Source organism: Heterocephalus glaber, unplaced genomic scaffold (genome assembly GCF_053883595.1).
Source record: "Heterocephalus glaber isolate CG9 unplaced genomic scaffold, H.glaber_assembly_v1.0 deba00000281, whole genome shotgun sequence".
NCBI classification, from domain to species: domain Eukaryota; kingdom Metazoa; phylum Chordata; class Mammalia; order Rodentia; family Bathyergidae; genus Heterocephalus; species Heterocephalus glaber.
This window is the reverse complement of record NW_028258139.1, coordinates 13,365,183-13,383,298: the sequence shown is the minus strand read 5'-3', so window position 1 is coordinate 13,383,298 and position 18,116 is coordinate 13,365,183. Positions and strand designations below refer to the sequence as shown.

General features: G+C 43.8%; 1 protein-coding gene across 1 annotated transcript; it reads right to left on the bottom strand.

Moving 5' to 3' along the window:
* Positions 1–7,617: 7,617 nt before the first annotated feature.
* Cyp11b2 (cytochrome P450 family 11 subfamily B member 2) lies at positions 7,618–14,991 on the bottom strand. The gene is made up of 9 exons (XM_004837858.3): positions 14,726–14,991; positions 14,168–14,323; positions 12,181–12,380; positions 11,871–12,074; positions 11,464–11,618; positions 10,524–10,690; positions 10,069–10,147; positions 9,793–9,981; positions 7,618–9,409 (listed from the first exon to the last, which is right to left on the bottom strand). The coding sequence occupies exons 1-9, from the start codon at positions 14,971–14,973 to the stop codon at positions 9,296–9,298; spliced, it is 1,512 nt and encodes a 503-aa protein (XP_004837915.2). The 5' UTR covers positions 14,974–14,991; the 3' UTR covers positions 7,618–9,295.
* Between the last annotated feature and the right edge of the window lie 3,125 nt (positions 14,992–18,116).

Here is an 18,116-nt window from a genome sequence, read left to right as displayed (position 1 = left end):
AGATATTGGCAAAGAACCAGACTTGTAGATCAATGGAACAGAGTAGAGGATACAGAAACAACTCCGGAAACACTCAGCTACCTTATCTTTGACAAAGGGACCAAATACTTTTGCTAAAGGAAAGACAGACTCTCTAACAAATGATGTTGGGAAAACCGGCTATCCACATGCCAAAAACTCAACCTAGACCCATATTTCTTACCGTACAATAAATTAAAATCAAAGAGCAAAACATCAGAACACAAACACTTAATCCACTAGAAGACAAAATAGGCAAAACACTTCAAGACATAGGTTTAGGCAAAGACTTCTGAACAGAACCCCTGTTCCACAAGAAGTAATATCAAGAATCAACAAATGGGATCACATCAAATTTAAAAGATTCTGCACAGTGAAGGAAACCATCAACAGAGCGAAGAGACAATCTAGAGAATAGGAAAAAAATTGCCAGCTACTCCTCAGATGAAAGACTAACATCTAGAATCTATAAGCAATTCAAAAACTTAGACTCCCCAAATTTAAAGACTCAATAAAAAATGGGCATCTGAAGTGAATAAACACATTTCACCAATGTCTGCCTCGCAAGCACAAGGTTCCAAGTTCAATTCCTGGTAACAAAAAACAAAAAAACAAAACACTTTTCAGATGAGGAAGTAAAGTCAATAAATACATGAAAATATGTTTAATATCACTGGCCATTCAAGAAATGCCAATTAAAGTAACACTGAAATTCTGTCCCCTCCAAAAAGAATGGCTATCATCAAGAAATCAATCAATAACAAAAGCCAGCAAGGCTGTAAGGAAAAATGAACACTTTTTCATTGTTGATGGTAGAATAAAGTGGTACAGGCACCATGGAAATCAATATGTCGATTCCTCAAAAAACTGAAGATAGAAATTCCATTTGACCCAGCTATACTTTTTCTAGATATCTTCCCAAAAGAGTTAAAAACATTACACCACATTGATATATGCATGCCCAACTTTATAGCAAGACAATTCATAATAGCTAAATCTTGGAAGTAACATATATGTTCATCAACTGATAAATGAATAAAGAACACATGAAAAAAAAAGAAAGAAAATGTGGTATTTATGCACTATGGAGTACTACTCTGCCATCAAGAAGGGATAAAATTGAGTCATTTGTAGGAAAATGTATGTGCCTTGAGAACATAATGATAAATGAAGTAAACCAGGCACATGTGCTTAAAAATCGCATGGTTTCTCTTAGTTAAGGAATTCAATATATAAATAAAGAGTAAAATACAAGACAGGCAATAGGAAAAAAGAGAAAAAATTATTGTAATCCAGCATGGAAAAATGTATCTAAAAGTGTACTTTGATTTAGTGTAGTTGTCTTAAGTGTTTCCTGTGCTTTTGATTGTTAGTCTGGTTGTTAATCTGTGTGTATCTGTATGTACTTTATAGGGATTTATAAGATAAGTAAATGAATCTGATGCTGGCACAAAAAGGAGGTGCAGGGAAAGGAAAAAAAAAGAATTGAGATGTGTTATGTACATGTACCAATTTCCTACAATGAATGTTATCATTATATACTATAAATATGGACCAATAAATTTTTTAAAATAAGTAAATTTCAACCCTCCCATAAAGAAAATAAATTTACTTCTAGTTTCTCCAATTTTTTTAGTACATAGTTGTCCATCATAGTCATTGATGAGCCTTTGTATTTCTGTTATCTGTTGTAATGTGTCATGTTTCTTCTCAGATTATATTTGTTATAATTTTCTCTCTTGTTTCCTTGGTTAGTGTAGCTATGGGTTTGTCAATTTTATGATCTGTAAAACACCAACTCTTCACTTGATTGATCTTTCATATTTTGTAGACTCTATTGCTGCTTTGGTCCTTCCTTGTGATTTCTTTCCTTTTGTTGTTTTGGGTTGTTGTTTTAATAGGCATCAATAGAGCACTTATTTGAAATCTTTCTATTGTCAATTGTAGGAACTGACTGGTATAAATTTTCCAGAATACTAGTTTTGCTGTATCCTATATGTTTGGTATGATGTGTTTCCCTTTTCATTTGTCTTAAAATTTTTAATATATATATGCTCATTTGTTTCATTTATACTACTAGTTTCACATAGTTCATTGAAAAGAAAGTGTTGTAATATTATCAGTTCCTTCTTTGTAAGAGAGAATCTTTTTTGTCTATGTTTTATACTCTAAGTAACTTTTTTTTTCCTGGAACCAGAATCAAACTCAGGACCTTGCATTTGTCAGGCAGGAGCGGTGCCACTGAGCTACATCCCTGACCCCTCCAAGTAACTATTTTGAAGATAATGATACACAGTGGATTAGTGTTGTCATTCTATTATTACTTTGTTATGCTTTTTCTTTTATTTTTTCATAAGATAAATTTCTTTTACTTTCCTTTTGATTTCTTTAATGACCCATTGTTTCTTCAAAACTGTTTTATTCCATTGCCATGTATTTGTATAATTTCTAAAGTTTCTTGTTCAGTGATTTCTAGTTTTATTCCACTATACTCAGATTCTACACCAGGTATAAGTTCAATGGTTTTGACTTTTTAAGGCTTTTTTTGTAGCCTAACCATACTATATTTCAGGGGGAAATTCATGTGCTGCTGAGAAGATGCATTTGGCAGCTGGTGTGTGAAATATTCTGTAAATGTCCATTACAGCTGCACAATCTATAGTACATTCCTTACATCTCTTTTCTGTTGGCATACATTTGCAATACATATCAAACATATTCACTGTGGGGAATCAGTACATATATATTATGGCTTATATCTAGATACTCCCCCAAAGCCTCATGCACTCAAAGGTAAGGCGTTTGGAAGTGACCGGATCATGGATGTGTGATACTGGATGTGTTAGCTACTTTGCTTTCATTGCTGAGACAAAAATACCTGACACGCAAAGTTAAAGAGGAAAGGGTTTATTTAGCTCACAGTTTGTAGAGGTTTCAGTCCATAATTGGCTGGCTCCAAAGCAGAGTGGCACATGGCAGAGGGATATTACAGGAGAAACAGTTCATAGCGCCCACTCTGTAGCAAAAGCAAGAAGGGAACCTTAACAGCGTCTTTCTGCCCATTTTATTTTATCTGGACTACTGGGATTAGGGTGGTGCCAAACCAATCAGCGTACTGGTTTAGTAATCACATGCCCCTAATCCCACCATCACACACTCTAGATTCAGCCACCTCTGAAAAAGCCACCTATGACTGCATGACACAGACCATAACACTGGATTAGTCCACTGGTGGGATGTTTACAGTGACGTGCAATGTTGGGAGGTGATGCCTGGTGGGAAGAGGTAGGTGTCTTACTTAATTTCTTCTTGCTGGGACAAAATACCCAACACCCAAAACTTAAAGGAGGAAAGTGTCATTTTAGTTCTGCATCCTTCCCCTCCCCCTGGCAGAAGGTCCTTGTGCTGTGACCTTGGGGGCCATGCTTACCTTGAAGAAGCCCCCTCTTAGGTGGCAATTCCTACAGGGCAAGTGACTCTACAGTGAGCCCGCTTTGTATAAGCAAACCAGCCAGTGCTGAGTCCAGCCCAACCCCCTCCATGGGACTCTCCTCCTCTGGGCCACTCTCCCCAGCCCTAATTACTGCAGAGGGAAGGACCAGAAAACCAGGCACCTTCCCTGCGTCCAGAGCTTGTCCAAAGGCTGCTTACCCTGGCCTGATGCCTCTCACAGAACCCACAAGACAGGTTCTTGCCCATGTTCCCCTCATGCACTCTGCCCCCTGACCACCTGGTGGCCCTTGCCCTTCACTGCTGAGTACCAAACTGTGCCAGTCGAGTGGGCCCCTGAGTCCATAGTTTCTCACCACTTTCACTGAAATTCTGAACTGAATCTCACATTTGAAACCATGGGTGTAAGGAGTTAAACCTGCATTTAAAACAATGGGTGCATTGAGGAGGATATAAGAAAATGCAAAGACATCCATTGTTCCTGGGTAGGAAGAACCAATATAATAAAAATGGCCATACTACCAAAACTGCTATACAGATTCAATGCAATCCCAATCAAAATCCCAAAAGTATATTTCACAGAACTAGAGAAAACAATCCAAAAATTCATTTGGAACCAGAAGAGACCTAGAATAGCAAAAGCAATTCTGGGCAACAGAGACATGGCTGGGGATATCACAATACCCAACTTGAAGCTATACTACAAAGCTACTGTGATAAAAACAGCATGGTACTGGCAAAGAAACAGATCCGAGGATCAGTGGAATAGATTAGAAGATGCAGAAACAACTTCAGACATACTCAGCCACCTCATCTTTGAGAAAGGAGCCAAACACCCTCATTAGAGGAAAGATAGCCTATTTAATAAGTGGTGTTGGAAAAACTGGATTTCAACCTGCCAAAGATTAAAACTAGACCCATACCTATCACCATGCACTAAACTAAGATTAAAGATCTAAATATTAAGACAGAAACACTAAACTTGCTGGACGATAAGTTAGGCAGAACTCTTGAAGACATTGGGATAGGAAAAGACTTTTTGAACAAAACCTCAGTAGCACAGGAACTAGCAGAAAGAATCAAGAACTGGGATCTCATCTTATTAAAAAGCTTCCGCACTGCAAGAGAAACGACCAACAGAGCTAACAGACAACTACAATGTGGGAAAAAAATTTTAGCAGCTGTAACTCAGACAAAGGGCTACTATCTAGAACATATAAAGAACTGAGAAAAATCAGATCCCCCAAATTCAAAGGCCCAATTCAAAAATGGGCATCTGAGCCTGTGCGTTCAGTCCTATGCCACAGTGGGGGTGTGAGTAGGACAAACTTTCCATCTGTTTTGGGCACTCCATTCCCCCTTCTACTTGCTCTGTCTGCCATTGGTTCAGGTGTACTCTCAGAGGCAAGTTCACAGGCCAGTGTGAAATGCAAGCATAGGACTTCTCGCTTTGTAGTCAAGTGCCCTTAAGTAATCTTAACTTTTCACAACACAGCATATTCTTTCAATAGACCATTTCATAGCATCTGTAGTCTTCCTTGGATCTCTAGCTCTCTGGTTCTAAAGGTCATCATCAGCTCCTGGAGTCTGTCTCAAGATTTCCTAATTCATGTCTTATATGTTTTATATGTTCTTTAGCCTATTAGTCTGTTTTTCAATCTGTATTTGTGACAATTAATTTTATAAGTTCTTATAAAAAAATGAATTTGATACTGGAAAAATAAAAAAGGGATGGGGGAAGGGAGGAAATAGAATTGAAATGTGTTATGTACACGTACCAATTCCCTACAGTGAATATTACCATTATGTATGCAAATATATATTAATAAAAGTCAAAAATGAAAAAAAAATGGGCATCTGAAATGAACAGACATTTCTCAGACAAAGAAGGAAAAGCAGCAAATAAACATTTGAAAAAAAATGTTCAACATCACTGGTCATTTGAGAGATGCAGATGAAAACAACACTGAGATTCCACCTCACCCCACAAAGAATGGCTGCTATCAAGAAATCAACCAATAACAAATGCTGGCAGGGCTGTGGGGAAAGAGGAACCCTTCTCCATTGTTGGGAGTGCAGACTGGTGCAACCACTGTGGAAATCAGTATGGAGATACCTCAGAGAACTAGGGCTAGAGGTCCCATTTGACCCAGCTATTCCCCTGCTGGGGATCTTCCCAAAAGAATTAAAAGAATCATACCACAGTGATATATGTGCATCCATGTTTATAGCGGCACAGTTTGTAATAGCTAAAGCTTGGAAACAGCCCAAGTGCCCATCAACTGGAAACTGGATAAAGAAGATGTGTTTTTTTTTTATAAAATGGAGTACTACTCAGCCATAAAGAATGAGAAACTAGAGACATTTATAGCTAAGTGGATGCATATTGAGGCCATACTCTAAAGTGAGATAAATAGGACACACATGTATAAATACCAGATGGTTTCTCTAGTGTTAGAAACTGAGAGTATAAATAAGGATTAAAAGGATTAATAACTAATAATTGATACTTTGATATAGGAAGAAAAGGTCCAAAGGGGTAGGGGTGGTGGGAGGGGATGGGGAAAGGAAAGAATGGAAAGGAAAAATTATGAGAAAATGAAAAAAATGGAAAGGAAGTCTATGTAAATAGGGAAGGGTAGAGGGGTGAAGGGCGCACAGGGAAAGGGGAAAAAATAAGAACCAAGATACATCACGTACAGGTACAAGCACCCAATGATAAATGTAAATGAATTGTATACCTAAAATGTACCAATAAAAGAATTTAAGCAATAAATAAATAAATAAACTAAAACAATGGGTGCAGAAAGCCCTGAATGCAGGCAGCCATGGTTGTAGGTTGCCAGGGGCGTGGCCTCAGGCAGACATGGCATACTGCTAGACTCCATTTGGCTTCCTAATTGCTTCCAACAGACAGGTACCCCTACAAGCATCATCCTTGAATTGAGACAGTTTGGAACAGCTTTGACATGAGCTCAGTGGAGGCTGGGAAGATCTTACTACCTGTAGGCACCTCCTGGGCTTCATGTGACTCATGTTTGTGGCACTAGCTGGGTTGGTTGGGGACTCTTATGCTAAATTCAGAACTCAGAGGCTGAGACTTCCTGAATCCTGCTCTGGGTTGTGCTGTTTGCCTCCATCAGGGATGATGATGATCCTGGGCAGCCCTTTTCAATTTCTCCAGCTTACAAATGGCTTCTGTGAAGGGAGAGGGGTGTTACTTTTCTCCAGGTGCCACTGGAAGGCCTGTCAGGTGACTGTCAACCCTGGCCAGAGGTGGGCACAGGGAGCTGCTCTTTCCCCTGCAAGCCAGCATGCACTGTGGAGTCGAAGGAGAATCTTTTGTTGGCCAGAGAGAGCCTCCAGCCACATACAGTCTCTCTGGGTGCCCCAGCCTTAGGGAACATGACTCCGCCAGTCCCCCACAGTGCTGCTGTTCAATTGCACTCTTGGTTCATCACTTATCTTCCTGCTGTCTCAATTTGTCTCTGCTCCAGTCCCATTCTGGGAGACCAGTGGTTCAGTGTTCAATAAAAAAGGGTACTGGAAAGGAAGGTTTGGTTCAGCTCCACTCACATCCAAGGAGCTAAAGCTGTGGTCCAGTTGGTCAAACCACCAACCAGAGGCCACATGCCCTCGTAAGGTGCTTCCTCCCCATATGCAGGGTCCCACACTCAGTTCTCACTCTGAAATGGGGATGGAGCCCACTGTGGCTCTCCTAGGTGGTCCAGGGTCCTTGGAAGTAGACTAGGACTCCTTAGAAAGGGAGACCACTGCTTAGAAGAGGCAATAGGAACACTAAAGGTGAACCAGATCAACATACAAAGAAGAGAAACAACTATTTGGGGACTGAAAGAAGTAGGGAAAGGGGAAGAAAATTTCCCCTAGACATACAAGGACTTGGGACTTCTGGGTTTTGTGTTTCTTTTTTCCTTTTCTCTTCACACTGGGGAGCTGCTGCACTCAGAGAAGGCAGGCCACTGCCCTGTCCCATTTCCTTTTGCTGCCAGAAAGAGAGACCAAACCTACACTTTTAGGCACCTAAAAGCTGAAAACAAAAGAGAGCAGAAGGAGGGAGAAAGAGAAAGACACAGAGAGATAGAAAAAGAGGAAAATAAAAAGACTAAACACACAGCAAGCAAACAAGGATAAATTAGGTACATTTTTAATTACATATATTTTTACATCGCTTTATATATTTTACATCTTAGCATATAGGTTAGTCAGTGTTCCATAGCTGTGATAAAACACTTGAGATGATCAACTTTTACGGCAGAAAGCTTTATTTTAACTGTGTTTTAGAGGTTTCAGTCTGTAGTCATTTTGGACCCTGACCAAGCATAACATTATGAAGGAGAGCACATAGTGGAGGAAGGATGCTTGCCTCCTGATAGTCTGAAAGCCAATGGGGAGTGAAAAAGTGGTCGAGGTCCCAGAATCACCAAGAAGGGCATGCCCCCAGGACGTAACTTCCTTCCATTAGGCTCCACCTCCTAAAAGTTCAACCATATGACCAAGCCTTGGCATGTGGACCTTTGGAGAAAGTTTAAAATCCAAGCCACGGCAGTTTAATAATCTAATCAACACATTTCACGTATATTAAAGTCATATAATTGGACAAAATTGAAAATCCACAATTGTATACCAAATTTAGGTAACAATATCTATATAGAAGTAGTGTTTAGGGCTGGGAATGTAGCACAGCGGTGCCAAGCCTGCCTGGCAAGTGCAAGGTCCTGAATTTCATTCCCCATACCACCAAAAAAAAAGTAGTATATATACCAAACAAACACATCTGTCATATTGGATTGAGGTCCACCCCAGTCACTTCATTTTGAATTAAATCCCTTGATAAAGGTGCTATCTCTAAATACAGTCACGTTCTAAGGACATTTGGGGCTCAACATCTTTTTAAGTTGATTTTCAGTGGACCTAATTCATCCCACACACCCAATTTAATAAAATCCTTGTTCTTTGTCAAAATATACTCCCTATACACTGCTGAGCCTCCAGAGAAATCTGCAACAGGTTAACACACTCTGATCCATGCTAAATATTCAGGGAGATTATTGCTTTCCCCAGGAAATACCTGCCTCACGTCAGTTAATGCTTCATCTCCAGGAAGACACAGCTCTCCAGCAATGACCTCTCCTGTCACCTCGTCCAGGTCTCCATTATGACCTCCTGTCTACATCTCTGACCCTCAGAGACCACCACAACCCCTTGCTGATACACAATCCTCACTAGTATTCACACTTTCCTTTTTTATTTTTTTTTTTTTGGTACCAGGGATTGAACTCAGAACCTTCCACTTGCAAGGCAGGCGCAGTGCCACGGAGCTAATCCCCGGCCCCACAATTACTTTCCTAATTTTTGAGTTCACGTACACCAACGCCATAGCTCAGGTGATGTGTCGCCAACTTAGATCTATTTTCTTTGCTGATTCCACATAAATGGAAAACATAAGTATGGCCAATATTAAGAGTGTGATCTGATGGCCACAGGAGGATGCTGGAAACCGTGCTCAGGAGAGAGAGAGACAGTGTTCTAGCAGAGAAAGTTTGCAGGAGATGGAGCTGGGTGGGGCTGGGGAGGGGACAAAACCAGGCTGGGCCACCATGATCCTCCTGAGCTCTGCTCTGGCCTGGCTGCACAGCCTGCTGAGCCCAGATCCTGCAGGGCTTTGCCTGCACTGTTTGAGCTGGGAGCCCTCTACATAGCACTGTGGCCAGGAAGCAGTGCTCTTGCAGGAGAACAGGAGGGGTGGCCTAGGATCATGGAGACAGAGGATAGCGCTGTGCCTGGGATCCTCGGTGGGGAAGTATGACTAGGTGACAGCCCGGAAAGTGAGGGGGGGGAAGGTGGTGGGCATCAAAACAAAGTTGTAGGCCAACTTCACATCCTCTTGGAGCGGTGTCTCCACGTGGAAGGATTTCAGAATCTAGGACAGAAGTGCAGATTGTGTCTGGGCTCCTAGCAGGGCCAGGGTCCTGACTAGGCTGCTGTAGCAACTGAACTGAGTGCAGCCACCAGACTGCGGGGGAGGAGCAGCCTATGTTCCCATGCAGACCCACCCACTCCGCCAAGCCCCTCCCTGCCAGGCAGGGCCCCACCTTGCTGAGGTCAAGCCCCACTCTGCCAGAGCACAGCCCACCCACCACACAGGCTCTGCCCTACTATGCAAGGCCCAACCTTACTCTGCAAGGCCCCTCCCACTCATGCCATGCCAAACCTCTGCCAAGGCCTGCCCCATTCCCCAGACCCACCCTGGACACCCTGGCCAGGGTCCCACCCCATCCCAAGGCCCCACCCAAGCTCTCTCACGTGATGCAGAAACAGCAGCATCTCCACTTCTGCCAGACGCCGCCCCAGACACTGGCGCACCCCAAAGCCAAAAGCCAGGTGATGGAAGGTCTGCCTGCTGTCCAGCCAGCGTTGCGGGTTATAGCGCTCTGGACTCGGGAACACTGAGGGGTTTCGGCCCATTGAATACAGATACAAATGGACCAAGGTCTGCAGACAGGTGCAGAGGGGGCTGTCAAGTGCCTGAGGGACAACTTGCAAATGCCTTCAGCAGGGGGACTGTGGGGACTCACTCACCCCAGCCGGGAGGTGGTAGTTCTGAAGCACCAAGTCTGAGCTCAGGATTCTCTCCACAAAAAGACCGACAGGGTACAGCCTGGGGATGCAAGGCCGGAAGAGATGCCTGAGCTATGACAAGTCTCCTCCAGTCCCCTCTGCGGTCCTTCTTACACAGGACCCCTAGAAGGGAAGTCAGCCCTCATCCTGACACTAGGCTTCCATGCACCTGCTGAGCTCAGCCGGGCCTCCCTCCATAAGGCCAGTGCAGGCCAGGAAGGACATGGAGGATGGCCACAGGACTTGAAATGGGATCCCAGAGGAAGAGGGCTCTACCCCAACCTGAGATAGAAGAGGAGCTGAGGTGCAGCTGGTTTCCAGGAAAAGCTCCTCATATCTCCACCCATCTCCATCTGTGTCCTCAAGCCACCTAAGCAGAGGAGAAATGGACTGGGTAGGGTTGAGCTGGCACCTACCTCAGGGTCTCCTTGAGGGCTGCTCGAAGCAGGGGCAGTTCCATGGTAGCCCTCTGAGGATTCCCTGAGATGCTGGGCTCAGCAGCCAGGCTTTCCTGGTGCAGGGCCTGCTGCACCGTGGGGTTCCTGGCCAACTCAAAGAGCGTCATCATTATTGGGTAGGTGGTCTATAGGAGTCAGAGGGCAAGGCTCAGACATTGCAATCCCATGCCCCTCTGCCCACAGAAGCCTCCCACAAGCATGCGCAGAAGGACAGCCCTGCACTCTAGGCTTTAGAAAAAGGTGAAGGATGTATACAATCTGAATAGAAACCAGAGTATGCACCCTAGGCTTTAGGACTCTAATGCCCACATGGACCCATTCCTTGATTCCTCAGAGAAAGGCCTCTACATCCCAGCCCAGGCTTCCTCCTATGTCACTGCAAAGTCTGCTACCCACATCCTTCATGAGACCTCAGCAGTTAGCCCCCAGCATTACTAAGTGGGGCTCTGGAGCCCACATCCATCAGCTTCCAATGGCTTTTCTGGCCTGACTGTCCAAAGACCTCAATGTATCAACCTGAACCACCACCACCACCCCCATGTGCAGATACCAAACATTTCTTCCTCCTGGGTCACTTCTGGTGCCATGAAATGCATCTCCCTCTGCTCATCTGAGATGAGAGCCTCAGTATCTCCAAAGCGCTTCATTCCATGACAGGAGCCACAGAAATGGCCTCCTAAGGGTCTCCCTGATGCCCTAGGACTTCCAGGCACATTCCACCCACTGCAGGGTGGTCAAAGGAGACCACTCTGAACTCATGCTCCCATGGCTGGCTCTCTCTAGCCTTGCCATGAAGGCCTAGGCCTGGGATTTATGACCCTGGATGACTATGCACAAGAGGACCCACTGGGAATCATGGTGGGCTTCGTTCACAGTGATGGACAGGTGTTGGCCTGACCGTGTCCACACTCCCTGCTGTGAGTTCAATACTGTTAGCCTTGATGGAATTTAGTGGCAAGTTCCCCTGCAACAGAAGATCTGTCATGATGCCGTTATAGTACTGAGGGCAACCACAAACAAGTTTCTGATAAGTCTTCTGAATCCAATTGTCAGCTGCAAGAAAAAGAAGAGAGCTTCAGACTCTAGATCTGGGAGCATCATTTCCTTGTCCTCTTCCTCCCCACCTGCCCACAACATCTCCAGATCTCCGTGCTTCCACCATTATCTCCAGGCTGGGCCAGCTCAGTCTCCTGTCAACACCCTGGCAAGACCATAGGATGCCATTACCCTGCTATGTGGCCTCTTTGAGGCTGAGGAGTAGTGATGCATGGAAAAGTAGGTGACTCTTCTGCCCCTGGGCCTCACCATAGTCAAAGATGTGGTCCCAGGCCTCAAAGTGCTCCTTCCACACCTGGCTGCTCATCAAGCGGGATAGATGCCTGGGCAGGAACATGAGCTGCCCAGTGGATTTGAGCATGACCTCCAGGGCATGGATGAAGTTCAGGCTATCAGAGCTTGGGTTATGGCCAAAGAGGCCCAACCTCTCTCCAAAAAGTGCAAAGTTGCTGGCTGCAGAGACAATGGTATCACAGGCTGAAGACCATCCTGACCTCAGGGTACCATCCCAGCCCTCTGCACCCCATTGCTGGATGCCTCCGCATGCCCAGGAACCCACCTTCTACAGTATAGTTAAAAATGCTGGGCTGGATGTCCAGGGTCAGGATCCGCTGGGCACTCTGTAGCACCTTCTTCTTCAAGGCCTCTGAGAAGTCTCTTGCCACTATGTTCACCATGGGGAGGAACTTTTGCACTGCCTTTGGGGACAGCACATTTGGGTTCAGCTGCAGTCGGTTAGAGCGCCATTCAGGCCCATTCCTGCAGGGTAGAGCATAGTTGGAGTCAACCCTAGCCCCATCTTCCTGGTCCTCAGAAGGAATTGGGTGTCACTGGAAGATGAATGTATCCATGGAGGCAGGCTGCTGCAGGTCAGCTGCACCTCTCTCAGAGTGTGCTGGGATGATGGCCACTGAAATCTAAATGGGAATGAGACACCAGATTCTATTTGAAAATTCTGTGAGAATTGGCTGCTCTCATTCCTGTGAATTTGCAGGCCCCATGCCCCACACACAAATGCCTCATGCCAACCCTGCCCAGGTAGGAAGGCTTTGTCTCAGACAGGAAGTTGATCCTCTGTCAAGCTTTACCCGCATAACCCATATCATGCCCCAAGGGGAAGGGTAGCTGACCTCACACCTCCTTGTTCTTTCCTATGGAGCACACTGCCTCCAAATCAGTAGCATCTTCCTGTCCCCAAGAACGTCCTCATCTTGTATAGGGCAGGATCAAAAATCTCAGCTCTCAAAAACTTCAAAAGTTCTCACAGTAGAGCCGGGGATTTAGCTCAGTGGCTCCATGGCTGCCTTGCAAGTGCAAGTCCTGAGTTCGATACCCAGTACCAGAAAAAAAAGAAAAGTTCTCACTATATTCACAAGCAACTAACCAGAGAACATGGGGGCCTGGTAGAGATTCTCAGGCAATGATGGTCAGGAGTTTGTGCTCTGACCCACACTCATGCAAGCACAGCTGCCTGCTTCTATGGCTGATGCCTACAATTATTCACAATGATCACACCCACAGGCACATAGACATCTGTGTCCATGCAGGACATGTATACACATGTTCTATCTTCACATATGCACACAGTACCCATTTATGAAAATACACAATACTCATACAAATGCAAATACAAAGTATGTATGGATTCAGTTGCAAGACATACACACACACACACACACACACACACACACACACACACACACACGCTCACAGATTCCTTCACATTCATGTGTCCACCCTTCTCTCTGGCCTGCCCTTTGGTCTTCCATCCCTCCCAGCTGACCTCACCTTAAGGCTGCACTCAAGAGATCTATTTTCTTAGAGCCTGCTATCCCAAGAGAATTCATTTCCTGACAGAGTGGTGTGATGACCCACAGCCTGACTTCTCTCTTTTAACCCTCCTGGCCCTTAATGACAACCTCTTTCCAGTAGTGGCCCAAACCACCACCTTCTTCCTGATTACCTGTACAAGTGTCCTCTCTTTCCACATGAAGGATCTGAGTCCCAGTGCCATTAGCCTACTTAGGGCTTTGCTTTTGAACACAAAGAGTCATTTACCTCCTGTATTCCCATCACCCTTATCTCCAGGACTTTTCCTACAGAGTAAATGGTCCCTTATCTCTAGGAATCAAGGGCACCTTGTGGGAGGAGGGCTGCAGCAAGGTGGACAACTGGCTCTGGAAAATGCTGACTGTGGCCCTGGGCCAGGGTCTCCCCATCTCAGAGCTATTTCTCTGAGCCACAGGAAGGGGAGCCACCTACCTGCAAGAGAAAATATCACCAAGGCTGTGAGGAATAGGTGCCAACCTCACGGTGGTGTCAGTGACCCTCCTCTCCCCAGGAATGTGCATTTTTCTGCTACTTCATTGCTTCCTCCTCCACCCCCAGGACATCCACAGGATGACACCCATTTTCCTTGGCAGTCACCCTGTCTCCACCAATCCCTTCAGGGGCCAGGGTATGTGTGTCTTGGGGTCTGATCTTTCCTGCCTTTTCTATCTGGGCTGCCAATCCCACCTCCCTCTTCATGCCCACTGGCTCCTCACAGCAAGAATACTCCAGGCTTCTGCCCTCGGTGTTCTCTGTAGGCCATCCAGGGCTCCAGGTGCATGCGGCAGGGATACAGGCTCTCTGCTTGGTGCAGCTGCTCAGCATCCTCTGGCAGCATCACAGAGACTATCTGCATCCTTCCAACGTCATACCTGGGGGACAATGCACAATACTCTGTTGGATCATATCCCATCTTTCCTGTGGACCTTCTGCACAGCCTGAGTGCATGCAGACAGAGTCTTGTCAAGCTTCTCCTTTTTCCTGGATTTGCTTTTGCTCCCCCAGGAAGCCCCTTCTGCTGCCCACTTCAGTGCTTCTCCATTCTGTCCTCTGCACAGTGAGCCCTGCTTTTGCTCTGTTTCTTGAAGAGCTGTGGTTTCTATGGCAACGACTCAGACCAGCAGCCCACAATCTTCCTGTCTTGCCTTCCTGAGGGCAGAGAACCCCCTAGGGCTATGGTGACACTATGTGCCTGGCAAGGGCTTGGCAAGGGCCTGGCATCCGGATTCAGGGAGCTATGAGCACCCTCAGGAAGGAACTACAGAGGAAGTTACCTAAAAATGGGCCCCAGCTCCTGGAAGGTTCGATGCATCTCCAGGTGAATGTCCTCAACGCCTTGATCCTTCCAAATCTGCAGCACCCTCAACCACTTGTTGCCTGGACATTGGGGTATGGCTTCAAAGGGCAGCACCATGGCCATGGGGGGCATAACTGCTCTGGTGCCCAGTGCCCTGGCCCCTCTCAGGCACAGCCAGGGCCCTGCCAGCCACACGTCTGCCTTCACCCTGAATGCCATCCCCATGCTCCTGCCAACCTGGTGCAGACAAGGTTTTATAGTGCTCCAGGGGGCCTGCACTAGCTACTGATCACGTCATGGGAGGAATTGTCCCTGGACCTTGCTGAGATATCCAGGTCACTATTGTGGGCAGTCCCGTCTCTGCAAGGCTGCTGGTGGGCAGGAGCTGAGGGCAGAAGCAGGGTCTTGGGGTGGGGAGGTGTCCAAAGGGACCAGGGGCTGTGCAGAGGCCTTTCCCTCTTCCCTATGTGTGGAGGAGCAAGATGGATCCAGCCTCTGTCTTTCAAATAGATTAAAGGAGACCTTGGATTCTTTTTATAGACTTTATGATTTTTTCAAATGCTTTTAATAAAAATGAATCTGAGAACTTCAAAATATATTAAAGCGTAATAATTCTCCTTTGACAGGCTTAAGTTATCTAATTATAAAACAAAGGAAACTTTTAGCTCTAGCTGCATGGAGAAACAGGAATATTTTTGGCATCCCAGTGAAATTTTCACAGTCCATTCTCCTCTAATGGGTGTTGACTCTCATTAGTTTTCAGGCTTCTGGCAATTATTTTTTTCAGGGGCCAACTGTCCCAGCACTGTACTGGGGTCCACTCTGCTCTAATGAGTCTTCATTTCAGCACAGCACTCTTAGCTTTCAATTTCCCTTCTTCACATATCTCACAGAGCTTCTAAACTACTGAATGCCCGCTTTCTTGCTCTCAATGATAATCCATTCACATGAATTTCCAACGTAAGAGAGAGGACTTAATTGCTCAGAATCTCAATTTACTCATTCTTTCACTAACAACAAATAATTGATTATTTCATGTGTCAGAATATATTCACAGTATTGGGAATGTCTCTGGGAAAAATACACAAGAGTTCTGTTACTTGGGGTTTACGGTCCCATGATCCCATGATGCCATGTAAAGAAGTTTGAATTGCAACTACAATACTCAACAGCAGTATTTCTTGGCACTATGAGAGCCTAACAGGAGAATTCACTTTCAGAATTTATTTTTAGAACAGTTTTTCTTCAGTAAAGACTTAAAAAGAAAGAACAGAGAACTCCCACATGCCCTTCCCTCCCACACACAACCCCTGCTATCAATATTCTGTACCACAGTTGCACATTTGCTTCAGTTGATAAATCCACATTGGCACATAATTATCAAGCAACATTCTCAGTTTGCACAGGGTATTGTCTTGTTGTTGCACATTCTGGGGGTTCACTAAAGTAGAACGGCAGGTCCCCACCACTCATATCATACAGAATGGTTTCATTACCTTAAACATCCTCCTTGCTCTGCCTATTCATCACTCTTCCTCCATGAATCCTTGGCAACCACTGATTCTTTTTTTTCCCCCATTAAGTTTATTGGTACATTTTAGGTATACAATACAGTTACATTCATCATTGGGATCTTGTACCTTTACATGATGTATCTTGGTTCTTATTTTTTTCCCCTTCCCCTGCCCTCCCTTCACCCCTCCACCCTTCCCTATTTGCAAAGATTTTGTTTCCATGTTTTTTCTTTTCTCCTATTTTTTCTTTTCCCTTCTTTCCTTTCCCCTACCCCTCCCACTTCCCCCACTCCTTTAGACCTTTTCTTCTTATTACACAATATCAATTATACATTTTTTAAATGATAGTATCAAAATTTGGAGGACATTACCACAGATTTTACAGAATTTAAAAGGATATAGAAAGCATATTGCAAAAATCCTTTCTGAAATAAATTTGACAACTAAAAAGTACCTTGGAAGACAAATTAATGAAACTAACTTTGGAGGAAATATAAAATTTGAATAGCACCTATTAAAGAAAGCATATTCCTAGCTTGAAAACCTACCCATATGACAACAACAGGCTCATATACATTTTAACTGATGAATTATATTAAACATTTAAAACAGAGAAAAGAAGGAACACTTCTCCCCTCATTTTAGAAAATCAACATTGTGCTAATACTAAAACTGGATAAAGATAATTGAAGGAAAAAGTATGAACATAGATAGAAATTTGTTTAACAAAACAAACTATTAGAAGTCAGATCTGGCAGTATGTAGAAAGTGGTTTTATTATAGGGATGGCAGTGTTGGTTCAGCATTGGAAGATCCACACCCATAAGTTATCATTTTAACAGAGGGAAGGTAAAAGCCATATGATCCTGTCAGTAGTTGGAGAAAAAGTATTGAACTAAATTCTACAGCTGTTCATGGTAAAAGCTATCAGGAGACTAGAAGTAGAACGGAAACTTCTCAACAAATAAGCCATGTACTCCATACTTCCAGCAAAATTTACCTTATATGAGAGGAAAAGATACAATGCTTTCTCCCTAAGGTGGGGAACAAGGGCAGATATGCCTACTCTTTATCTGTCCATTAAACTTTGAAACATAGGCCCAAACCAAAATAGTCTGGCAATAAAAAGAAACAATTAGCATAGGATTGGCAAGGTAGAAGTAAAATCTTTATATGTAGATGAAATGATCATCTACAGAGAAAATACTAAGAAATCTCTAGGAGCCCCTAGAACTTGTATTTGAATTTAGCAGGATTAGAAAACACAAGGTATATATACAAATTCAGGTCTATGTATACTTGCTATAAATGAAGAATTGGATATTGAAATTTAAAAGTTATGTAGGACCTAGAAAAGTAAAAAGAAAAGCAAACAGCATTGGAAGACATTTAGTATCTAATTTTAAGACTTCCTTTAAAGTTACAGTAATCAAGGAAGTGTTGGCATAAGGAAAGACATATAGATCAATGGAATAAAACAGAGATTCTAGAAATAGAATCACACATATATGGTACACTGAGTTTTGAAAGATTATTTAACGTTAACATTTTATAGAACATCAACTCAATTCAATAGCAGCAGAAATGATAGTGTTTTCAGCAAATGGCACTAGAACACCGGTATCCATATGTAAAAAATTAACCTCAACCCCTTATTTCCATACATAAAAATAACTTGAAAGGATCTATGAACCTATAAAACTATAAAACTATAAAACTAAAAGTATAAAACTTTAAGAAGAAATTATATGGGAAAATGCTCATGAATTTATGGTAGCAAGAATTTCCTAGGATACAAAAAACATGATGTATAAAAAGAAAGAAATTGATAAATGAGATTCCATCAAAATTTAG

Excerpts from the sequence above, each read along its gene's own strand:
- Cyp11b2 (XM_004837858.3), bottom strand. The coding sequence starts at position 14,973 with ATGGGGATGGCATTCAGGGTGAAGGCAGACGTGTGGCTGGCAGGGCCC. Across the intron at positions 10,691-11,463 it reads CAGCAGGGAGTGTGGACACG|ACCACCTACCCAATAATGAT; the intron begins GTCAGGCCAACA and ends TGACTCCTATAG. Across the intron at positions 9,410-9,792 it reads TGCTGCTGTTTCTGCATCAC|ATTCTGAAATCCTTCCACGT; the intron begins GTGAGAGAGCTT and ends CTTCTGTCCTAG.